Here is a 26,103-nt window from a genome sequence, read left to right as displayed (position 1 = left end):
CACAGAGTAGGGGTTAAGTTCAAAGTCCCTAAAATTCTTGAACCTGGGATCAAATACCCCACTCTGATTACTTATTAGCTATGTGAACTGGGGCATGTAACTTAACACCTCTCCCCCACACTCTGCATCTATATAATGTGGATGAGCTCTATAGTATACACGTCACAGGATTATAGCTTTGAGAGCAGTGTTAAGCATTCAGGAAGGGTGACCTTTGGTTCTGGGTAACCAAAATTAGGCCGGCATGAGTTAACTTTATTGCTAGAAATCAGCCTTCCCCCCTGAAAGCGTTCCCCACTTCCACCAGCTCTCTCACTCCTGCCTCCTCCTGGCCACACAGTGATGTCTTGCCTGCTGCTGAGCCTTTAGGGGCAGTTTTCTGCTGGAGCCTCTGGGGGAGGTCCCTCAAAATGACTGGTGAGCAGGGTGTCAGAATTGCTACCCATCAGGGTTTGCTGTATGCCTCCCGTTCTTTCCTTTTCAAACAGGAGTATATGTTTTGTTGTTGTTATTTTATTCCTCTTCTATTGTATATTGAACAAGTAGGGAGCAGGTAAATTTTCTTATAAGTTTATGAAGAGGAGCCACCTTGTACATCAGTCCATCACCCAGAAATCCTCAACTCTGGGCATATGGGCATGACAAGATGGAATTCTTGGGTTGTCACTCTTGAAAATCACTCTTGATGATTGTATTTTGTGTGTATGAAAGATAGTGAACTATTTGGTGACTGAAGGGTGGATTTGGGGAGTCATTAGTACTGTTCTCCAAATATATATTTCATTTCCCTTTCTGGTACGTGCAACCTTGAAGTTAGGAGTGGTCAACTGACTTGCTTTGGCCCATAAAATGTGAGGAAAAGTGATGTATCTCTGCAGGTGGAAGCTCTAAGTCACGGTACATGAGTCACCACTGTCTTCATCCCCTGCCTTGCTGGTTTTGGAAGTGTGTGTCAAGATTGTGTCTCCATCAGCTGAGTCCCAGAGTGATTATAACCCCCTCAACAATGAGCAGAGCCCCCCCAGAGACCCAGATGAACATACGGTTTGAGCAAGAAATAACTTTTGTTGTGGTAATGCACTGAAGATTTGGGATTGTTTTCTCATCATCTAACCTAGCCCTTTATAGAAAATGATTAGCGTCACTGGCCTCGCCTGGGAGGTAACCCATCTCTCCCTGCTTCTGCTCCCAGCTCAACTCTAGAGAAGCCCCTTTCCCCCAGTTCCTAATTCACCGCAGAGACCTGGGCTGTACTTTCATGCTGGTATTGGGAGGATAGTCAGGAAAGAACACCACAAAGACTCTAGAGCCAATCTGTCTGGCTAACTTGGGGCTCCAACACTTAGTAATTAGCTGAGTGATTTGGGCAAGTGACTTAACCTGTGTATAATAGACGTAATAGTGCTTACTTGTGCCGGCAACTATGCCTGTGTAAGAAACCATCTCAAAATGTAATGGTGTCCAACAACCATTTATTAGGCTCATAGATTGATGAGTCAGGAATTTGGATGGAGCACACCACAGCAGGGATGGTTTATCTCTGCTCCCCATGAAGGGGGCCTCAGCTGGAAGGCTCAGACTAGGAGCTGGAATCATCTGGGGGCTCACTCACCCCACCCCTGGTGATTGACATTGACTGAGACCATGGCTGGGGCTGTCAGCCCTCTTACACATGGCCTCTTCGTGTGGCCCGGGCTTCCTTATGACACACATCGAGAGAGAGAAAGCAGAGGCCGATTCGCCTTTTGTGACCTATCCTCAGAGGTCACTTTCTAGTAGATTCTACCAGTCAAGGCAATCATAAAATTCTTCCCAGGCTCAAGAAGAGGGGAAGCACACTGTGTCTCCAAGGGCACAGCAAGTCTCTGGCAGTCTGTGAGACCAGAAATACTACTGTGGCCACTTTTAGGAAATAAAATGTGCCACGCTTCCTCAGAATGAGGGTTAACTCACTAAATGAGCTAATGCAATAAAGTACTACAACAGTTGGTAGGTACGTGCTTGATGTTGTGATTTATCCACTGCACAGGCTTAGAGCCATATGGAACTGCCTCCCTGTGGCCGGCTTTTCCCCCCCATGGGGACCCACTCCAAGAATCTGTTATCTCAGACTCAAGACCAAACTAAGGCAACCCCAAGGCAGGAGGAATCGAGGAGCAGGCTCTGAGGCTTCAACAAGGTGTTCACACAGTGGTCTGACACCAGCAGGCCCAGGGTTAGTTCCTTTTTCTATTTTCCTTGTAAAGGATTTAAGAAGCTTTGAGGCCTTATTTAACTAAGATCATATTCTTGCATAGGTGCAACTGTGCTTTTACAGCTAATGATCTGCAAGAAAATGTTAAAACTATTGAAAACAGTGGTAGGATTGAGATGTTTCTAATATTTCATTTTTTAATGGAAATATATCTATCAAAACTATAAAGTAAATTTTCTACAGTATTAAGATGAAAAAAATCTTTTAAATTGAAGCATGGTTGATTTACAATATTAGTGTCAGGTGTACAGCAAAGTGATTCAATTATATATATATATATATGTACCTTCTCATATACATGTTTCAGATTCTTTTCCATTATAGGTTATTACAAATATTGAATATAGTTCCCTGTACTATACAGTAAATCCTTGTTATTTATTTTCTATATAGTGGTGTATATCTGTTAATACCTAATTTATCCCTTCCCCTCCCCCCTTTTCCTTTGGTAACCCTGTCTGTTTTCTATGTCTGTGAGTCTTTCTGTTTTGTAAATAAATTCATTTGTATTATTTTAAAGATTCCACATATAAGTGATATCACACCATGTTTATCTTTCTGTCTGACTTACTTCACTCAGTATGATAATCTCTAGGTCCATCCATGTTGCTGCAAATATCACTATTTCATTAAGAAAAACAAACAACTCTTAAAGGGCACATCATCCACTAAGGTGTGTGAATGAGGTTGAAAAGGCAGGACAAGATCAGCTAAGAATCTTTTAGTTTCTGCTGAAGGGATTGGATTATCTGTTGGTAACAGTGCTGTGTGGATTAGAAACCACATGCCTCCTTAGCACTGAGTCATCAATATCAGAAAAGTCCAGGAAAGCAGGCTTGGCCTGTATGTAGCTGCTAAGTCATGTGCACATGTCCCAGTGGCTACAGTTTCTTCAACTACTTTAGTTGCAGAAAAGGCTCACTTTATACCATGTGCCTAGCACATTATGTAGGTCTCACAGGCAGTTTGTTATCTAGCGAGTTGCTGCAGTCATGGTTGACCTGCAGGACTGAGTATCTCTACTGTCAAACTTTTGGGTGGTATCTAAAAATCACACCAGATCAGAGTCACTAAAGTTAAAAATCTGAAGCCCAAGCTCATACCCTCAAAAACTGGCAGTTTGTGGTTTACGGCATACCTTAATCTTGCAGTGCACCCTGGGTAATCACTATCAGCTAAGTCCCAAGCATTTCTGGTGTCACTTAGCTTGGCTGGGTGAGGCTGCACCATGAATGGACATGCCTGGCATCAAATCATGCCGGGTTTAAGCAATTCAAGCACTTACGAATACAAGATTATCATTAAGAGTCACCCAATATTAATTAATGACATTTCCTCAGCTTTCTAGAGACTTTTAAAAATTTATTTTATTGAAGTATTTACAATATTGTGTTAATTTCTGCTGTACAGCAAAGTGATTCAGTTATACATATATATATTAATACATTATTCTTCATATTCTTTTTCATTCTGGTTTATCACAGGATATTGAAGATAATTCCCTTGTTTATCCATTCTATATAAATAGCTTGCATCTGCTAACCCCAAACTCCCAGTGCACCTCCCTCCCCCTTGGAAACCACAAGTCTGTTCTCTATGTCTGTGAGTCTGTTTCTGTTTTGTAGATAAGTTCCTTTGTGTCATATTTTAGATTCCACATGTAAGTTATATCATATGGTATTTGTCTTTCTGATTTCATTTAGTATGATAATCTCCAGGTGCATCCATGTTGCTGGAAATGGCATTATTTCATTCTTTTTTTATGACTAATATTCCATTGTATATAAGTGCCCCATCTTCTTTATCCATTCCTCTGCTGATGGGCATTTAGGTTGTTTTCATGTCTTGGCTATTGTGAATAGTGCTTTGAACATTGGGGTGCATGTACCTTTTCAAATTAGAGTTTTGTCTGGGTATATGCCCAGGAGTGGATTGCTGGGTCATATGGTAGTTCTATTTTTAGTTTTTCAAGGACCCTCCATACTGTTCTCCATAGTGGCTGTACCAATTTACATTCCCACCAACAGTGTAGGAGGGTTCCCTTCTCTCCACACCCTCTCCAGAATTTGTAGACTTTTTAATGATGACCATTCTGACCAGTGTGAGGTGGTACCTTATTGTAGTTTTTATTTGCATTTCTATAATAACTAGCGACGACGTTGAGCACCTTTCCATGTGCCTGTTGGCCATCTCTATGTCTTGTTTGGAGAAATGTCTATTTAGGTCTTCTGCCCATTATTCAGTTGGGTTTTTTTGTTGTTGCTGAGTTGTATGAGCTGCTTATTTTGGAAATTAAACCCTTGTCCATCACATCATTTGCGAATATTTTCTCCCATTCTGTAGGTTGTCTGTTTTATGGTTTCCTTTGCTGTACAGAAGTCTGCGCATTTGATTAGGTCCCATTTGTTTACTTTTGCTTTTATTTCTATTGCTTTGGGAGACTGACCTAAGATAACACTGGTATGATTTATGTCAGAGAATGTTTAGACTTTTTAAAAATAAGTGAAGGCCAACAGGTAGGCTTAACAGTCCCCAACTTCCAACTTACCAGCTAAATTCCTGGGCTACTCACTCTTCCCATGAAGCATTCTTTTATTTACCTGTGCATCAGCAGTTTTCTCTTCAAAAATTTGTAATAACTAAATTCATCTTTAAAATATATTTCAAAATCCTGTCCCTAAATAACCAATGAGCAGTCAAATGAAATTCTACCTGTTCATTGAATGTTTGTTATATTTTCTCTTCTTCCAGCTAGTTTTGGAATGCTTTTTCCTTTTATCAGAAATGCCTGGCTCGAGAACAGGGCTTGGCAAACTATTGCCAATGGGCCAAATCCAGCCTACTGCCTGCTTTTATAAAGTTTTAAAACAACACAGCCATGCCCATGTTTGCATATGGCCTTGCCCATTAGTTTCCATACTGTCTGTGGCTGCTTTTGCACCATAATGGCAGAGCTGAACAGTTCCAAGAGAGGTCTGCAAAGCCGAAAATATTTACTGTCTAGCCCTGAAAAAGTTGCTGACTCGTGAATTACCACGATAGTTCCAGAAGAGACATTGGCTCAACAGAAAAAAATATAAATTACTATCCCTGGATGAAAAATGTTGTCTGCCATATCAGTAAGCAAAGGATATTGCACCCATCAAGCCATCAGCCACCTGCCACTGTGCACCCTGAGGGGATTCAGGATGGAGAAAAGTAGGACACTGGCCCTAGACAGTTAAAATGCATATCAAAGGAATGATTTCAATTAGCCTAGACTCTTGACTCTTCCTATACAGAGAAATGCACTAAATTCATTAACTTGAGATGTTTGGTTTTAACAGTAATCTTTTGATGTTCCAGACTACCTGGTCTTTGTTGCAAAAACTCTTATATATCCTGGCTCCTCCCTTACCTCTGCGGACCAGTCCCTCAGAACAATCTGAGAGGCTGTCTTCTGGGCTTAAGTAAGTTAAGTTTTATTCAGCAGATTTTCTGATGACTTAATTCTCAACTTTTAGGCTGTGCAGTTTTCAGTCAACATGTCTTACAAAATAGAGCTGTCAAAGTCTTACAAAGGACTTACCTCTCCAGAGTGTAACTAGCCAGCTGTTAGTAATGCAGAAAGAACGAAGGGAGGAGGTCAGAGGAGGACCACAGGCAGATGAGGCAAGGCCTGGAAGGAGGCCCCACTGGCATGAGACCCAAAAGTCCTCTCCAGTAGCTCTGCCAGGAGAGGGCGTGTGAGGCTTCCCAAACATCAGACTGTTTCCCCTTTCCTAGCTCACTCTCTTATTGTGATACAGTGAAAGCTGTTTAGTTTCTAGCTACCTCTGATGAGGGGGCTGTATGAATATAAATGACTATAGCAATGTTTCAGATTTAAGACTTTTATTTTTTCACACCCAAGCAAGCCTGGGCCGTTGACCCTTCCTGCCCCCAAGCCCCCTACCCTTCACAATGAGAAGAAATGTTTACTTTCACTCCATGGCTCGGGGAATACCTAAGCTTTGGCAGTGGCCTTGTAATGGGTCAGAGTGCGGGCGGAAGGGTCAGTGGCACTAGTCCACTTGGGCATCCAGTAATGAGGCAGCCAGTCGGCGCGGCCCGGGTAGTGGCGTTCAAAGATCTGACGGTAGTAATAGCCTTCTTTCGTTTTGGGAGTATTGACGGCAAATTTTTGGGCTGCGCTTGCCATCACTGCGTCATCAACCTGCAAGAATAACAAGATAGAAGTGAAATGGTTTTTTAACCGTCATGGAAATACTTGTATTTAATCTGGCTTCACAAAAACAGAAAACAAACAAAAAGAGAAAAGGCATGAATGTATATTGTGTGAGAGACTCTTTGGATCACTTAGAAAATGCTAAAATACCCTAATATACATAGCTGCAGTGACCTTTAAGGTACATTCACATGCATACTTCTAAATGGTGGCTCTAAGTGTTTGATTCATTTGTGCCTAATAACATCTGGCACCCAACAGGTGCCCAAAAATGTGTAAGATGAAAGCCAGGGGACTTCCCTGGTGGCGCAGTGGTTAAGAATCCACCTGCCAACGCAGGGCACACGGGTTCAAGCCCTGGTCCGGGAAGATCCCACATGCCGCGGAGCAACTAAGCCAGTGCACCACTACTACCGAGCCCACACTCTAGAGCCCATGTACCACAACTACTGAGCCCGCGTGCTGCAACTGAAGTCTGCATGCCTAGAGCCCGTGCTCTGCAACGAGAGAAGCCACCGCAATGAGAAGCCCACGCACCGCAATGAAGAATAGTCCCCACTTGCCACAACTAGAGAAAGCCCACGCGCAGCCACAAAGACCCAATGCAGCCAAAAATAAATAAAATAGGTAAATTAAAAAAAAAAAAAAGTCAGTGATGACTGGTAAGTCTCCTCTCTCTATTCTAGATGCCACTTTATTCTTACAGAATTCTTTAAAAGAAGTATTGTTTACAGGGCATCTCTCCTGCAGACACAAACATTTAAATTAAATACAAAATGAACAGTGATTACTACTCTGCATCCAAATTATCCTATTCCAGAAAATACTTTTAAAGACATGATACCTGATGATCAATGTATTCCTGTAAAATCCTAAACCAGGAATTCTTAACTGAGGTTATTCCATCACTGAAGGCTTCTTTTGGTCGCCAGAGAATCTCTTTAGGTATCAGATTGGAGTCCTCAAAGGTCTCTCTCAGAAGATGTTTTTCTATCCCGTTCTGACATGAAAACAAAAGGAGTGTCAGTGAAAGTTCTAAATATAACCAGTATCAATGGTTTTTTGACAGTTTTTATCTTGATTCACCCACCTTGGGGATTCTCATATTTGGTGGCAGAGACATGTAATAGGAAGAAAATCGATGATCCAGGAAGGGGACTCTCAGTTCAAGGCTTAAAAAGGAAAAGAAGAAAATCTAAATCAAAATGGATATTTAGTGCCTGTCTGTTTAGATTCAAACTTAGTTTCCTAGGAATTCACTTAGCCTCTAAGTAATGTTAACATTATAAAGTCATTTTTATAATCCTAAGTAACTGCCCTACGCTAATTCATGAATACAAAAACCTTCATTCAGAGTACATATTACATCATCTAGGGAGTGAAACAAACTACTGGAGAATAATTACTTTTACTTTCCCTTCTGTAAACTATTAAATATCTCAAAAATCAGAAAAAGAATGAGTGATCTGATCATTAAGAACATACTTTGCCTGGACTTTTCTGACTCACAGTTTTTTCTAGGTGAGACCATCTCTCATCCTATTAAAAACTGTAATGCTAATCTGCGGTTATTACCCTATCTGCTTGTCCTATCCAGAGTCCCCAGGATTCAAGAAACAGATGATGTGGCCTTTGATGAAACACTGTGGAACGCTGGTTTATACTGAATGTAAGTTATTCATCAGTTAGTAGTAAAACTGTTTGAATTCAGTTCATTCCCCAACCTCATATTATTTTCTAATCTAAGTGTGATTTGGTAGAAGCAACTAAAAAAGTTGATATTGGTTGTTTATCACGTACAGTAAGAGTCTTCAATTCTCCAACAAGACCGGCTTTAAAAAGTGAAAACTTTAGCCAACTTTAAGCTAATCAAATCTCTTGCATCTTCGCTTCCCTCTCCCCACACATGGTCCCCACAGCATCAAACTGGCATGGCAGGCGCTCAACGCTCGCAACATGAAGGTGTATAATCTTTACTTGTCTTAAAAAAAACTAAAAAAAAAAGCTGCAAGTGCCTTCCATCTCAGTTGCCCAGAAGTGGGCAAGATGTTGTGCTTTCAAGATGGGAACTCCATCTCAAACCGCCTATCCATGTCCTCTCACCATGGCAACAGCACTCTGATTCAGCCTAATCCCTTTGCACTAACAGACAAGCTTCATTTTCTCTACAGAAGGCATACTCTGCAACATATACTAACTGGAAAGAAAGAAATTGACGACTGAGCCTTTTGTTTTTTGAGGTTATTTTTACAGTCGCTTCCTAAAATACCACATTTACCCATGGGCAGCAGTAGTTCGATCTGCTCGGAGAACATCAAACAAATACAGTTCCTTCAGAAGCCGCTCACTTTCCTCCTCGGCCTTCTCAGGGGAAGGAGCCTATTTTGCAAACAGAGCTGAAGTTACAAATACACCCACAAGCTTTGCTTCTGGCACAGGAAACCGTTTTTATATCTTACTCGTACACGTAACTCCAATTCTAAAGGTGGGTAAGACAAAAAGCCAAACAGAGCTTAGGGAAGGGAGTAAATGCTTGATAAAACGTACCTTCCCTCACACCAAGACTGCCAGTGCCAGAACAAACAAAATGACATGCTGTACGACAGCCATAGGACCATAGGAGACTAAGAACAGAAACATCATTCTTAGGCTTAACTAGTTCAAAAAAAGATATTATCTGACACTATTAAGACTTCTTTCTCCCCCGCAAAATACAGACACTATCAGATTTCCTAATATGCCTCACAAGATATTCAAAGTGTTACTGTTATACCAAAAAAGAAGATAGAAAATAGGTAAATAATAATTCATACTTTTCTTCCCCTAGGATCAATATCCCTCCATTTGAGAATGCTTACCTTGTGAAAATATATGTAACCCTGTGTAAGTTCATCTGAACCTTCTCCAGAGAAGATCACTATGCTATCCGTGTTCTTCCGAATGTACTTTGAAATTAAGTACATACCTTAAAAAAGAGACAGAAATTATTAATGTCCACATAACCCTCTACCAAAAATGCCTTTTATTTGATTTCTGGAAATGACTGCAAGCTTTGCTATCACACTAGACTCTCTGTTAATATAAAGTAGTTCGCAAAAGAATGACCTTTTATCTACAATATCTTTATATGGTACCTATCTTTTTATGTACGTAATCCAAAAGTCGTACTGTTGTGATGAAACACCCCAAAACCCTTCCACAATTTGATATATAGGTTTTAAAATGTTACTGCTTTCAGACCAAGAATGTCTATCTGAAGATTTTGCTAAACAATGTTAAAAATGCTAAAAATTTTTGCTGAACAATGACTCACATATCTTAAATGTGATAACTTTCACACCAGTATCACTATAAAAAAATGAAAAGTTAGGGCTTTAGTAGCTTAATTTTTATTCGGGGCTTTTTTTCTGATACTTACTCCCCATTCAGCATATGTCAAATACAGTTAAGAATACTGCATCATTAAAAGATGCTGGTTGGGGCTTCCCTGGTGGCGTAGCGGTTGAGAGTCCGCCTGCCGAGGCAGGGGACATGGGTTCGTGCCCTGGTCCGGGAAGATCCCACATGCTGCGGAGCGGCTGGGCCCGTGAGCCATGGCTGCTGAGCCTGCGCGTCTGGAGCCTGTGCTCCCGCAACGGGAGAGGCCACAACAGTGAGAGGCCCGCGGTCGGTCCCTGCTCCACATCCCTGTAAACCAGTATCTGTTCTTAACTGTTTTTTCATAATCACCTCCCTAGGGATACTTTTTAGACCTTTTTCCCTAATCTCCTTCACCAATGAAATATCAGTACCAGAAATACCGTATTTCTGTTGAGGTACCGTGGCCCTTTGGAAGGCCAGAAACCACTGTAATACCTAAGATTGTTTTGCCCTTCAAGAACAAATTTTTGCTTCCTTGGGAGAGACAGCACCTCTGTACTATTACTGCAAAGTTTAGACCATGAGGATGCAGACCCTGAACTTTGCAATGGAGTCATGTCAGATTCTGCATCCCTTAAGAGAGGCATATCTAAGCCAGTAGCACATTAGAGGCTCAGCAAAATTAGATCAGTCTGATTGGGAGTATGCTTCTAATCTCAGTGTGTATCCACAGGGTAAAACTAGTATTTTTTGCTGCACAATATGTTATTGATTGATAAGTCGTATGATGGAATATTTACCAAAATATATCTAAAACGAGCATTCCTTACAGAAATTAGTTACAACGTAGACCTATTTCCCTATACAGCACAAGAAGCTTTTATACTGAGAAACTGGGGGAAAGGTGGTGCAAAAAATATGTATCTACTTTTTGGAGAAATATAAATAGTGATACCATAAATGTGGAAGTTTAACTATGTATTTATTGTTCCTCTCCAAAAAAGATTTCAGGAATTCTTAAATGGCCTTGTCTTCAACAATTGCTGACACAGGAATTTTACCTGTGTTCATGCTTGAGTACTGTTTTTTAAACAACTGCTTGAAACAGGATTGTTTAATCCTTACACCTTTTCAGTATTAAAAATCTTTTGGGGATCATAAAATACCTTACCTACTGAAGCACGGACTGTTGTAATATCATAAGTTTCCAAGGAAAATATGACTTCATCCAGGACCTGAATGCCTTCCTCAGAGTTAAAGAGGACTTCATGGTGTTCGCTCCCAATATGATTTGCCACCTGATTATACAAAGAAATACCCACAGGCTTGTGTTTTAAAGGACTACTCTTGAAAATGAAGCAGGACTGTAGTTCACAACACATTATGAATTAACAAGGGTGTTAAACAAACAGGACAAACTAAGCAGAAATGATTCCGGAGGCCACCACAATAAGGGGAAATGATTCTCTAGGCCACTGCATATGAGCCCCACCTAGTCAGGCTCCCTTGCCTCCCCCAGTGTCTGCCCTCCACTGACCACCGAGAGGTAGAGCTCCCAGCCACTCTTCCCACTCCAAGACTTCACCCTAACAAGCATGCCCCCCACTCCCCCTCACACTGATTTTACATCCTTTTGGCCCTACTGCAATGCCTAATTTTACATCCAGGATGTTATTCCTAAATTAAACAGCCCCTCTCCTCATTCTGTTTCCTTTGGCTATTGTGGATTCATTTAGCATTGGTCAGCTTGCTTTGGGACCACCTGCTTGCTCCTTCTTATCCATTCTATGCAAGTTTCTCCAAAGTGGGAATGAGGTCTCCCACACACTGAATGTGTACAAGGTCCCCTTTGCCCACAGCCCTAAACACAGTACTTTATAAAAAAAAAAGAAAAGAAAAGTAAAAAGAATAGCTAACATTCTCTAAGTACTCAGTACACGCTAGGTTCTATCCTACACACTTATATTAAGTATTATGTAATTTTCAGCTCAAAACTATCCCATGGTAGATACTATTACTTCCCTTGCGTAAGTGAGGAATTGTGTGGTAGAAGTAGGATTTGAAACCAGCAGTCAGGGTCTAACATCTGCAGCCTGAACCACTATACCATGCCCTAACTCTCAAAAGGGCGGAATTATCATAGGGTCTTTGTGAGGACTGCATGGGTCGTGATAGATAAAAGTGCCGAGAGGGGCTTCCCTGGTGGCGCAGTGGTTGAGAGTCCGCCTGCTGATGCAGGGGACGCGGGTTCGTGCCCTGGTCCGGGAAGATCCCACATGCCGCGGAGCGGCTGGGCCAGTGGGCCATGGCCGCTGAGCCTGCGCGTCTGGAGCCTGTGCTCTGCAACGGGAGAGGCCACAACAGTGAGAGGCCCGTGTACCACAAAAAAAAAAAAAAAGTGCCCAGAATACAGTGTACAACATAGTTGATATTCAACAGGCATTTCATTCCATTTTAATATATTTAATTCAAAACAATTACCTAAATCAATGCAGCAGCAAAGTATAGAACCATCAATTACTAACAAGTCTGTCTTAACTACATAACAGGCAAAGACAGTGTCTTACCTTTCTAGCAGCTAGTAAATCGGGACTGTCTTCCATGCCAATCGCAAATGTCTGGAGAGGATACTGTACTTGGGCCTCTTTTAGCTGCTTCAACAGGATGGCAGCAACCAAACTGGAATCCAAGCCACCTATGAGCAAGACAGCAAGTGTAGTGGTTATGGGTCTTACATAAGAGAGGGACAGGTACGATTTACATTCCTATTAAGCACTAAGATTAGAGTTTTACCATTAAAAATCCCCAAGTTTTATAAATTGAAAATCAACTTGAATAAGAAAAATCTAACATTCAACCTGTGATAATGGTAACAGTATTTGAATTGGTTAAAAACCACTACACACATTCTAGGACTCGAATCAAGATGGTGGAGTAGGAGGACAAGGAACATTCTAAAGAATGTTTACTAGCTCACTCGTACCAATATAATTATAGTATCACTTTAATTTGCTACATTATTATTAAAATATTGAAAGCAACTTACAGAAAACTTTTTCATTCTATAATGGAGGAAAGATTAAATCATATAATAAGTATTTTATAGTCAAAACCTCCAGGATAGCTATAAATCATTTAACTTAAATATGCACTAAATACAATTAGGTTTTTAAACTGACTTCACCTGATAAAAGGCAGCCAATCCTTCTGTCCGTCATCAAACGTTTCTTAATGGCATTGTCAAAAAGGATTCGGATGTTGTTCTTCACAGTTTCTATCTCAAAACCTATTAACACATAAAGGAAATTAAATAGCTGCAGAAAAGCCTGGGCTGAATTATTTACTGAAATGGGTACACAATCATCTACCTCTATCGTGATGGCATTTGCTCAACAGTGAAGTTGGCCAAATTGCAATGTGTCACCTCCAAATTAAAAAGGAAACAGATTTTCGAACTTAACATCATTCCAGTGATGTGAGAGTACGGTTTTCCTTTTGGGGAGAGAGGTGGGGAACAGGTGGATAGGCTTCTGCTTTCTTACCTGGGAAGAGTTTCTCCACGCTGTCATACAGGGCATGCAGAGGCTCATCTCTACAGTGATGATATTTAACCATTTCCACCGATGCTACTTTGCCATTTGGCTTTAAATCCAAAACTTCATAGTGTCCTGGGAGAAAAGGCTCCACTTTTAAAAAAGGAGTCATGGAGTGCTTCAAGTTAATGAGACCTACATATTCAAAAAGATAAATGTATTCAAATGAGGATAATACGTCACAGTAACTTTCATGATTAGTTAGTATCCTCTAACTTCCTATTTATCTTCCCTCTTTAATACGTGTCCATTACATAAGCAAAACTGGAAAAATATAATCACTCAAAACCCTATCATCTACTTACTAGAAAGGTAATAGTAGTACAGAGATGCACAGCAAAATTACACTGGTTTTTAGTAATTCAAGGCAATAGGAAAATCTTCAGTGTTCAATTTCTTCTCCCTAGCTGGAATTTCTGATTTTAAAAAATCTATTTTCTTCACTAAAGCAAACAAATACAAGAAAAGATACATTTATTAAGCAAAGAGAATGACTTGAAACTTAATTTTATGATATCCTGGTAGTCACATGTCATCACTGAGGTATCTTAAGAAAATTGCTGTGGCTCCCAGTCCATTTAACAAGCAAAATGATCCACCATTACGTACTTTAAACTCAGATATTAAGAAGTCAGACATCTATCCCTTATGTAGCTATTATATACTGTGTGTGAGTTAAACATTATAATTTAAATTCCCTCAATAAGTTCTCACAGGAAGTAACCAACTTGACTTCACCATGATCTGTGATTAAAAAAGAAAAATCAGGGGCTTCCCTGGTGGTGCAGTGGTTGAGAGTCCGCCTGCTGATGCAAGGGACACGGGTTCGTGCCCCGGTCTGGAAAGATTCCACATGCCGTGGAGCGGCTGGGCCCGTGAGCCATGGCCACTGAGCCTGCGAGTCCGGAGCCTGTGCTCCACAATGGGAGAGGCCACAACAGTGAGAGGCCCGCATACCGCAAAAAAAAAGAAAAGAAAAGAAAAGAAAAATCAGTGGTTTATTATAAACAGTAAGCCTATCTACACAGAATACTTATTATGATTTATAATTTGAGTTTGTTGACCCAGGAATCTACTGTGTAGTGTGGAATTCAAACAGCAGACAAGCCCCAGATCCTATCACCAGCTAGCAGACCTCAAGCTAGCCACACAGCTCCTGTAGGGGGAGAAGCAGTTACAAGATTTTAAGCAGGGAGCACCATGACCAAATGAGTTTTTTTTTTGTTTTTTTTTTTGTGGTGCGCAGGCCTCTCACTGCTGTGGCCTCTCCCATTGCGGAGCACAGGCTCTGGACGCGCAGGCCCAGCAGCCATGGCTCACGGGCCCAGCCGCTCCACGGCATATGGGACCCTCCCAGACCGGGGCACGAACCCGCGTCCCCTGCATCAGCAGGCGGACTCTCAACCACTGCGCCACCAGGGAAGACCCTCAAATGAGTTTTTGATAGGCTATTCTAAAAGCACTGAGGAAGGAAAACTGTTGCAGTATTCTAGATGAGATCATGTTGTTTAGAAAAGGGCAGTGTTAAGGATGTAAAAAAATCACAAGAAATTTCAGAGGGTAAATTGGACATGAGACCGTAATTCCATATCAAGGTTTTGGAGACAGTGGAAGTATGGAGTCTGCTTTTCCCTTGTGATCTCTTTGCTGGGCTTCGCTAACAGCACTTTAGGTAAATAACATATATACTTCTTTACCATACGATCACAGTAAGTGATTTAAGCAATGAGGCAAAAAGGCAGACAGGCAGGTAGACCAGATTTTAGGATGTCATTCTATCTAGCTAGGAGATAAAAGATGAATGCTTTCCTCAACTTTGTCAAAAAATGCTAAATATGACTTATAAGTATTTTATTCCATTCTGTGGGTTGTCTCTTCACTTTCTTGATGATGTCCTTTGAAGTACAAGAATGTTTAATTCTGATGAAATCCAATTTATTTTTTTGTTGCTTTTGCTTTCGGGGTCATATCTAAGAAATCTTTGCAAAATCCAAGGTCATGAAGATTTAGCCATATATTTTCTTCTAAGAGATCTATAGTTTTAGTGTTTACATTTAGGAGTTTGACCCACTTTAATTTTTATGTATAGTGTGAGGTAAAGGTTTAATAACTTCATTTTTTTGCATGTGTGTGTCCAGTTGTCCCAGCACCATTTGTTGAAAAGACTGTTCTTTGCCCATTGAATGGTCTTGGAACCCTTGATGAAAATCTGTTGACTGCAGATGTATGGATTCACTTCTGGACTCTTAGTTCTATTCCACTGGTCTATATGTCTGTCCTGCCAGTACCACACTGTCCTGATTACCGTTATTTTGTAGTACGTTTTGAAGTCAGGAAGTGAGAATCCTCTTACTTTATTCTTTCTCAAGATTGTTTTGGCTATTGTGAGTCCTTTGCCATTCCCTATGAATTTCAGAGTCAGCTTGTCAATTTTTACGAAGAAGTCACCTGGGATTCTGACAGAGGTCATGCTGAATCTGTAGATCCACTGGGGGAGTCTGTGCCAACTTAACAATGTTAAGTCTTCGATCCATGATCATTGTATGCTTTCCAATTTATTTAGATCTTCTTTCATTTCTTTCAACAATGTTTATAGTTTTCAGCATACAGTTTTGCACTGCTTTTGTTAGATTTATTCTCAAGTATTTTATTCTTTTTGATGCTATTTGTAAACATAGAGTAAACCACGTGACCCAGCAAGTCCACTCCTAGGTATACACCGAAGAGAAATGAAAACACAAAACTTGTACACAAATATGTAGAGAAGCATTATTCATAAGAGCCAGTTGTCCATCACCTGACAAAAGGATTAAGAGTGGATAAACAGGATGTGGTATATCCATGTAATGGAATATCTTTTGGCCATAAAAAGTAAATACTGATACATGTTACAACATAGACAGACCTCGGAAACATTATGCCAAGTGACAGAAGCCAGTAACAAAAGACCACATGTGATATGACTCCATTCATATGGAATGCCCAGAATAGGGAAATCCACATAGACTGAAAGCAGACTGGCAGTTGGCTGGGACTGGGGGGAGAGGGGGTAGAGGAGGTAGTTGGGGACAGGAAGTTTAATGGCTGATGGATATGGAGTGATGGGGAGTGACAGCTCAAGAGTACAAGGTTTATTTTTATTTTTTTGGCCGCATTGCAAGACTTGTGGGATCTCAGTTCCCCTGACCGGGAATCGAACCGGGGCCCTCAGCAGTGAAGGCACAGAGTCCTAACCACTGGACCGCCAGGGATTTCCCTACGGGGTTTATTTTTGAGGTGATAAAAAATTTCTAAAATTGACCGAAGCATTGGTTGCATATATCTATGAACGTACTAAAAACCACTGAACTGTACACTTTAAACGGAAGAATTGTATGGCATGTAAATTATACACCAATAAAGCTGTTTAAAAAATGCTAAATTAAAATGAGTCTGTGTGATAGCTATGGCACAGTACCACAGTAAAATAACTGCAGGGCCGGCCAACCCTACCATTACAATGTGGCATAGGAAAACTTGAAAATACATATGGGATCAGACCAGACGCAGAGCCTATCAGCACGACAAAAATTAAATGACTTTACTACAGATTTATCCTCTAAGGTTTAGAGAATTTAAGTGCTAAAAGGAGCGTCCAACTCCTTGGCTTTATAAAGAAAAGCTCAGAAAGTCCATGACTCACATAGTCACTTATAAAAAATCTGGGTTGCCCCATTTGTAAATATGCATTGGATTAGATTTATAAGTATTATTTAAAAGAAAACATAGAATCAGGACAATAATGAAAATCTACAGTAAAATTCTATCATTACCTTTAGCTTCTGAACACACGGCCAAAAATCCATCTTCTGTCACGGCTTTAAACAAAGGTCTGACTCCATAGGTATCTCTGCCCAAGAATACTTTCTTGTTGGCAGTATCCAGTAAAATAAATGCAAATACCCCATCCAACATACAAACTGTTTGCTCAATTCCTCCTTTGTCATAAAGATGAAGGATTATCTCACCATCCACTTTGGTCTGGTATTCAAATTCAAAATGGTGTTGCAGCTTAAGGAAACAATAGCAAAACAAAAATGTTAGAATCCTTGTGCATTCACTAATTTTTTTTTTTTATTGCAAAGTTGCTTCAGTATTTTTGTGCTTTATAATTTCATGCACATTAGTGATTTAAAAGAATCATGGCATTATAAAAATATAGCCTGTTTGAACTCAGAATCATACAAATTCTTTATAACATAAAGCTAAGCCCGTGAAAAGTTTAGTTGCATTCTGATAACCAGAATACAGATGCAATGTACCCCTGTATTGCGTGGAGGGATGGAAATGTATATTGTATATATACTGTGTATGTAATACACGTGTATTTACATAAATATGTTAAGTTAAGCAAATAGATTGCCAGGTGTCATGGACACTAAGAATGTGTCTTTTTCAACTGTGAGATTTTGGTTTGGGAATATAGTATCAGCTGAGCTTCTTCAAGTTCAGCCTCACAGACTTCCTATGAAAATAGAAAGCGAAAGGACAAACACATTTGGCACTATTCCCTGACAAATAAATGATTCCATCACAATGGTGGAGACAAACGGTCCAACACGGAGCTGCTGGTCCTGGGGAGGACTATAGCATCCCGTCCTTCCACCACTGCAGAGGCATTAAAGCTACTTCTCAGTGATGGACAAAATGATGCTGGAGCTTTATTCATCCACATCCCCCAGTGGAACAGCAAAGAGACCATGATTCCCACTGCATGTAGAGGGGGTTCAATTAAGTTAGGCCCAAAGGCCGTGGCTCTCCTCACCAATGGCAAATTGTGAGGGTGAAAACTTCTTGGTATGTTCCTCTTTCTTTGTACTTACTCATATTTTTGGCTGATAATGGAGAGGAGGTTCACATAAACAAAATCAAGTTGAAATGCTGGGTACATATGAACATTTAAAACATGTTTTTAAATTTCAAAAAGTAAGTCTCTGTGTTTATATGTGTATGACCTGTAAAGAGCATGCTTCACGACCATGCTCACTCTATAAATTTGTGAACCTTTTGTCTATAAGCACGGAACTGTCCCAAAATGGGCTTTGGCCGCTTCCAACAACTACAAAGCCACCTCCTGGTCACCTCTCCTTCCTCTGAGAGACTGTCAGCGATGATCTCTGTCACTAGGAGGCAGTGTTTGGAAGGGGTCTTCTGCTGACCCTTCTGGGCTTAAGTACCTGCAGGATAAATGAGTCTAAAGCATTCGATGATTTCAGCAAACAGCTTCCAAATCAATACTCTCCACCACCACATCATCATCATGGCTCTTGGGCCTAAAGCTTACAGGTAACTTACTGGTTAATGATTCACGGGTATACTTCCCACCCTCCTGAAGCCACACTTAGCTTAAAGCCCCCATATTCTGCCATCACACAGAAATCACACTGCCATTTGACTTGCTGGCTGTAGGCCTCTGAGGCCCCCTGCAGGGAGGGGGCCTCCTCTTTGCCCAACCTTCAGTCGTATTCCTCCTTTCCTTGACCAGTCTCCCTCCACTCCCAACTGCTGGCTGGATTTTAGTAGTAAATTCTATTTTCACCAAAAAAGGGGGACCTTTGAAGCTTATGTTGCAGAATTCTTTATAGAAGCCTGAAATGTCAATTCTACTCTTTAGACAGATTTTAGATGCTCACACTAGATAACCTGAATGACTGGCAGAAGCAATGGAACTTCTCTGCTTCTGAAAATACAACATATTTGGCTAATTTAGAAAAGAAATATTTTCAAAATATTTAACTATTTAACAAAATACACAAAAGCAGCTATGTTGTTCAAGTAAAACATGGCATTTCCTACCTCATTTAAGGTGAAAGTCAGGCTACTACTGCCATAATACCAACTTAGCATTCTCACATATATGGTACCAACTTGGCTTTATAAGGAAGTTTTAACTGCCCCCTCCTCTGTTCCCACTAACTTGAAACTCCCTTACCTTTCCTGTTCCATTTCACCTCCAAGCACCTATAAAAATGATGTCTGATGTATAGTAGGCCCTTATTAAATATATGAAAGGAATATGCTGAATAACTATAACGACTCTTCAAATGAAAAGCCTATTCTTGAGTGTTCCTATAAGCGGACAACAAACAAAGACTAAAACTATTATTCAGAGATAAAAATGGCCAGAGGGTGACTAGAATATAAATCCCTATTCATGAATGATAGGCATATATCAAGAAGTCTCAAAAAGTACCAAGAAAAATCACAACCAAATATATGACCCTTGAATGAAATGTGGCTGAAAACCAAAAAACAGCTATAAATATATTCGTGGAACACCTGGGAAATTTCAATATGAACTGGATATTATGGATTCTTAGGTATAATAATAGTATTGGTGTTAGGTAGAAGAATGCCCTTATTCTTAGCAGACAAATGCTTACATACTTAGGAGTAAAGTGTTACAATATCTGCAGTATACTCTAAAATGATTAAGCCCAAAATTGAATGTGTGTGTATACAGAGAGATAAAGCAAAAAAGGCAAAACATTAACAATTATTCCATCCAGATGCTCAATGTTCTATTCTTTTTTTGTAAAGTTGAAATTTTCAAAATTAAAAGTTGGGGTGGAGAGTGACAAAAAAATAACTTGCAAATTTTAGATTAAAAAATTTCTTATGAAACACCAGACAAACAACTGCAGATTGCAAGGCTCTTAGTAAATCTGGCTTCCTCGGGTTAGAATTTCCAAGCCTTCACTACTCTCATCCTAAGAGTATGCTTTCACCAGATTAAAAAGCTGTTCCAATTTTAGTGCTGCCGAAAGTCTTACTTCTTGCACTCCACTGCATCTGGCTACCTGTCTATCCTTTGCCTGATTAATTATGCAACAGCAACATCTTAAGGGCAGCATTAAATATAAGCTACAAATGTGATCACCCACAAACTATTAAATTCTATCCCTGCCTTAAAATCTTCAAATCTCATTGCTCTTAGAATTATATTCTACCTCCTTACCAAGTCCTCCTTGCTCTGGTCCTCCCCAATCCCGCCTGGCCCTTGTTCACTTATGACAATCCCAGGGTTCTAAGCATGGCTATTCCCTCTGCACAAAAATGCCCTTCCCAGCCCTGCTAGCTAATCCTTGTCCATTCAAGTCTGAGTTGAAGTGTTAATTCGTCAAGAGGCTTTCTCTGACCACCTATACTGAAACTGGATCTCCCATATCCATGAGCTCCATATTCATTTTTCAGAATGCCTAGTATATGTACAATGATTTTTTTTTGTCTGCTCCCTAATGGAATAAACTCCTCTAGCATGCAGACCTACCTCTCATATTTACTACTGTATCCCCAGTGCCTAACACAGCCTCTAATTAACATTCAAATCCATAACAGGAAAAAAAAAAGATTCTAAGAGTTAAAAACCTGAAATGTAATCCTTTTTTTTTTTTTGCGGTACTCGGGCCTCTCACTGTTGTGGCCTCTCCCGTTGCAGAGCACAGGCTCCGGACGCGCAGGCTCAGCGGCCATGGCTCACGGGCCCAGCTGCTCTGCAGCATGTGGGCCCTCCCCGGACTGGGGCACGAACCCGTGTCCCCCGCATCGGCAGGCAGACTCCCAACCACTGCGCCACCAGGGAAGCCCTGTAATCCTTTTTATCATTTTTTTTTTTTTTGTGACCAAGTCATTTCACCTCTTTGTGCATTGGTGCCCTGTCTCTCTATATACAATTGGAGCAAATGAGAATGAACATGGAAAGTGTTTGAAAGCAAAAAGCATTATACAAAATAAAACTATAACCAACTAGCTCTGAGGCTTAATCACATCCAGATAGCTTCTGGTTTTATTCTGTTTACCTTCTTGTGGTTGTAGATTTCACCGTTGTAACACAGCCACAAGTAAGGATATTTCTTTACTCGAATTGGCTGCATTCCAAACAGCTGGTCAACCACTGCCAACCGGTGAAATCCAAAGCAGCAGTTGGTATATCCATTGACATTCTCAAAACGAAATGCATCTGGACCTCTGTGTGCAATCTTCATAGCACTCAGACACTGAACAGAAAGGCAGTCGTCACTGCCAAAGAGGGCCCAAATGCCACACATGGTGCAATGGAGCTATGGGCTCTCTATGGAGGGAAAAACAGACAAATTAAATATTCAATATCCAATCCAAGTCTGTATTCAATCTTGATTCCCCAAACCTGCATAAGCCACTTCAAAGACTGAAATATAAATTATCTTATCTACAGCAATTTTCCAGTAGGTTGGCAGGCACACAGGGACAGAGAATGATTTAATTTACTTACAAGTATTCAGGAAAGATGGATGACCTTAACATCCAGCCAGCTATAGCAGTTTAGCCTCCAGTCAAAGGCTGCATCCCTCTCACATTAGGATTTGGTCAGCTAGAGCTAGCAGTGTTCAGGCCACATTCTGTTTTGTATCCTAGGTTTACACCCAAGATACAGATACACATACAGGCTGGCTCCATCCTTGCCAGAGATCCCATCCCCACTCTCTCCATCCCAGAATCCCAAAAGCCCTGAAAAATCCAAGAGATGCTCCAGATTACTACAGTCGCCTCTTGTGTCTCCTTGACAATTAAATGCCTCTTTATACCTGTACTAATAGATGTATAGTGGGTAGAAAAGATGATCATACATACTGCCTAAGTGTAACATTAAGATACACAGCTATTATAAACATTTCACTACTTCTAGCTTACCTCGAAGTGACTTATTCAAACACAATCAAAGAAATTCTAAAAAGAAAAGAGAAAGTAATATTATCTGATATCTTAGTTTAATAACAACAAAAAAATTTAAGTTGACAGAGATACAAAATGTTCACCATCAAAATGTCCTAAAAGACAAAAATGCTAAACATTTTTGTCTCAAAGCTACCTTGGTGAGTAAGAAAGCAAAGTAGGTGGGACATACACAGCAGTATCTCAGAAAAACAGTTTGGCTCTTTTCCCTGTAGGCCAAGAAGCAAATAAGTACTTCCTACAAATGTTAATTACTTTGCAATTCAAATTCAATTCTCAACTGTGAAATAAACAGCAGTTTTAGTTGAATGCTGTCAGCTCAAAACAGTTACTTTACCTAAATATCTATAACTTGCAAACTATTTTGGTATTTTTTTAAATGGAAATTTGCAGCAAATGCCTAGATAAAAGGCATCAAGAAAAAATATAAATATTCAAGTTACATCAATCACTTGGAACAATCCTCTGAAGATATTTCATTTGTATTTAAATGAACCAAAGCCTTATTTGGAGCTTTTGAGACCAGATCAAATTAATGGAAAATGGTATTAACTAAAACAACTCGGAAATGAAGTATCACAAGTCCTATGCAGCCCCTCCCATGCATTTGGCCAAAGAGCCCATAATCAGATACAGGAACATCTCTGAGATATTGTCAGTTTGGTTCCTGACCACCGCAATAAAGCAAGTCACAAGAATTTTTTGGTTTCCCAGTGCATATAAAAGTTATGTTTACACTATACTGTCGTCTATTAGGTGTGCAATAGCATGATGTCTAGCAATGTACATACTTTAATTAAAAAATACTTTATTGCTAAAATATGCTAACCATCATCTGAGTCTTCAGCAAGTAGTAATCTTTTTGCAGTGGAAACATCAAAGATCACTGATCACAGATCGCTAAAGTTTCAAATTACAAAAATGTGACAGACAGGAAGTGAGCAAATGAGCAAATGCTGTTGGAAAAATGACACCTATGCAGCGTTGTCACAAACCTTCAATTTGTTTTTTTTTAAAAAAAAGCAGTACCTGCAAAGCTAGGCACGCTTGGGTTTACTTCCAGATTTACTGGGAAAATTCACTGAGGTTTAAGTGAGGTGACTATTAATAAGCCATCTACCTTTGACTCTAGAAAAATGGGCCGGGAAAGTGCTCTGAAATCATGTGCGGTGATTAGTCAGTCTTTACCTAAGTCTTCCTAATGCTGCTTAGTGAATCCCATTAAGCATGCTACAGAAACACAGTAAGCACTACATTGGAGGGGAAACGGGCGACAAACGATTGCAAAGCACACTTATTTCTCCAGCAGGAAAAGCAAATTAAAACTATCACCTATTATTTTTATTGGAAACAGTCTTACTTGCAAACATTCTACTTGGCAACGCTTTTTCCTACTGCTGTTACCTGTTCCCAGTAATTTTCCATATTTCCTCATAAACATCTAGAGCAGTGCTGTCCAATTGAAATGTGAGCCACATGTGTAATGTTAAATATACTAGTAGCGCCATTAAAAGAGTAAAAAGACAAAAGCATAATAAAATTTTTTTTTAAAAGTAAAGAGAAAAAAGTGAAATTTCAAATAGATTTTAACACAATGTACTGAAAATAGTATTATGTCAACACGTAATCAGTACAAAAATATTAACAAGATATTTTACATTGCTTTTTTCTATTAAATCATCAACACTTTAAGCACATTTCAATTAGGATTAGCCAGCACTTCACATTCTCAATAGTCAAATGTGGCTAGTGGTTACTGAATTGGACAGTGTTGTTTCAGAGCACTTAATTTCTTAAACCAATACTTAAAAACAAAGTGATATGGTGAAGTTTAAGATTTCAGCAACTAACTCCTGCACGGATTCAACACCTAAATTACTTTTTTTTTTTTAATAGATCTTTACTGGAGTATAATTGCTTCACAATACTGTGTTAGTTTCTGTTGCACAACAAAGCGAATCAGCCATGTGCATATACATGTCCCCATATCCCCTCCCTCTTGAGCCTCCCTCCCATCCTCCCAATCCCACCCCTCTAGGTCATCGCAAAGCACCGGGCTGACTTCCCTAAGCTATGCTGCGGCTTCCCACCAGCCAACTATTTTACATTCCGTAGTGTATATGTCGATGCTACTCTCACTTCGCCACATCTTTGCCCTCCCACCCCATGTCCTCCAGTCCATTTTTTATGTCTACCTCTACTATTTACCATAGCCAGGACGTGGAACCAACCTAAATGTCCATCGACAGATGAATGGATAAAGATGTGGCACATAGATACAATGGAATACTACTAAGCCATAAATTACTTTTAATTAATCTTATAATAATGAGATCAATCAATGAAAAAGTTGAGTTACCCGTGCTTTTAAATTATTTATCAAGCACCCCGGGCAACAGATGGTAAAGAAATAATGTAGGCCACAGGCTGAGGAAAAACACTGTCCCTTCATTAAAATGATATTAATCTGAAACTGGCCCTATAAAATAGATATCCATTGAGAAAAGGCATGCCCGTTTCTTTTGCCTTTTCCCATACCGCGCCGCCTGTCGTGCCCAGATCTCTTCTGGGCAGAATTTGCTCAGCAAGTCACTTGTTGAGTCTTGCAGTCTACACAGATGGGGGGGAGGGGTAACTAGGTGAAGGGGGGAGGGGTAACTAGGTGAAGGGGTGGAGGTTGCCGGAGGTGAGGGGGTATCCTCCGAGGCCTTAACAGACAGCCCTGCAGGCCCTCCTTCTCGGACCAGGACCTAGCGACCGCGTCTACCCATGACTCGCGACTGCACTCGGGCCGCGTGCATCCTCCAGCCCATCCGAGCGGGTCCCCTGAAATGCGAAAACTTCCGCAGGCTTCGACACAATATAACACAAAATAATGAAATTTAAAATTGCCAACTTAAACCGCCGCCGCCTTCTCTCCAAAGCGGCAGGGCCTTGGCTCTGCGGGTCACTAGGTCCCCCTCCGAGACCACAGCGGAGGTCTTCCCAGGGGCGCAACAATCGGCCCCGCCCCCTTTGCTCCGCAGCAGCAGCAGACGCCGGGATCCGCGTCTGCCCTCCCGTCGGGCGGGCCAGGCTGCCGCGCATCCTCCTCCCTCTCCCGGGTCAGCCCCGCGGCACGCTGGGAGAGCGCCGCGACCCCCGGCTGCCCAGCCTACCTGGGCTCCAGCGGGGTGGGCGGGTGGGCTAGCAGGCGAGCGTGAGGTGAGCGGGCTGCGGCTGGCGGGCTGAGGACCTTCCCTCACCTCTCACTTTATAACCTTCTGGCTCCTGTAATGCGTGCGAGAAGTTTCATCACGTCTGGGAGGACCAACCAGCGCGCAGAGGCGTGGCCCGCAGGGCGTGAAGGCGCTAGCCGGGCCAGGACTGGATGCGGAGCGAGGGAGGCGGAGGAACTGCTCTGTTTCTTGCTTCTTAAAGTGTTAGTGCACCTGCTGAGGGAGAGCCTCAAAGGTCTGGCCAGGTGCCCCATTGACACCTAGGATTACCTTACCTGCTGTTCTGACAATTCATTAATCTTCCGCACTTGTTTTGTTCTTAGGGAAACCATCAGCAACTGATTGCCGTATCCCTTCTGCAGCAGATCTCCCTCATGTCTTTTAACTGTGAAGTCTTTAGAAGTGCTTTATCCTCCTTATTACTATGAGAGCATCTTAGCTGTGGATACGCATATATTTGCTAAATTAATAAATAGTGAGACAGATGGGAATAGCTGGATGGGTCTCCACCTTTAATTTTATTTCTTATTTATTTTTTGGGGCATGAAACTCCTACATCTTTATTTTTTTAACATATTTATTGGAGTATGATTGCTTTACAATGGTGTGTTAGTTTCTGCTTTACAACAAAGTGAATCAGCTATACGTATACATATATCCCCATATCCCCTCCCCCTTGTGTCTCCCTCCCACCCTCCCTATCCCACCCCTCTAGTCCAC

The 26,103-nt window shown here is 40.9% G+C and overlaps 1 protein-coding gene across 1 annotated transcript; it reads right to left on the bottom strand.

The window, feature by feature from the left end:
- Window positions 1–6,114: 6,114 nt before the first annotated feature.
- ASNS (asparagine synthetase (glutamine-hydrolyzing)) lies at window positions 6,115–25,359 on the bottom strand. Its single transcript, XM_007450793.1, has 12 exons — window positions 25,324–25,359; window positions 21,253–21,524; window positions 17,227–17,464; window positions 13,364–13,549; window positions 13,006–13,107; window positions 12,389–12,516; window positions 10,993–11,119; window positions 9,320–9,426; window positions 8,740–8,840; window positions 7,552–7,633; window positions 7,306–7,461; window positions 6,115–6,449 (listed from the first exon to the last, which is right to left on the bottom strand). Exons 2-12 carry the CDS (start codon window positions 21,499–21,501, stop codon window positions 6,240–6,242), a joined length of 1,686 nt encoding a protein of 561 aa, XP_007450855.1. The 5' UTR covers window positions 21,502–21,524; window positions 25,324–25,359; the 3' UTR covers window positions 6,115–6,239.
- Window positions 25,360–26,103: the final 744 nt, after the last annotated feature.

This window comes from Lipotes vexillifer, unplaced genomic scaffold (genome assembly GCF_000442215.2).
Source record: "Lipotes vexillifer unplaced genomic scaffold, Lipotes_vexillifer_v1.1 scaffold107, whole genome shotgun sequence".
In the NCBI taxonomy this organism is placed as follows: domain Eukaryota; kingdom Metazoa; phylum Chordata; class Mammalia; order Artiodactyla; family Lipotidae; genus Lipotes; species Lipotes vexillifer.
Note: the sequence above shows the minus strand (reverse complement) of the source record. Positions and strands in the feature narration are given on the sequence as shown.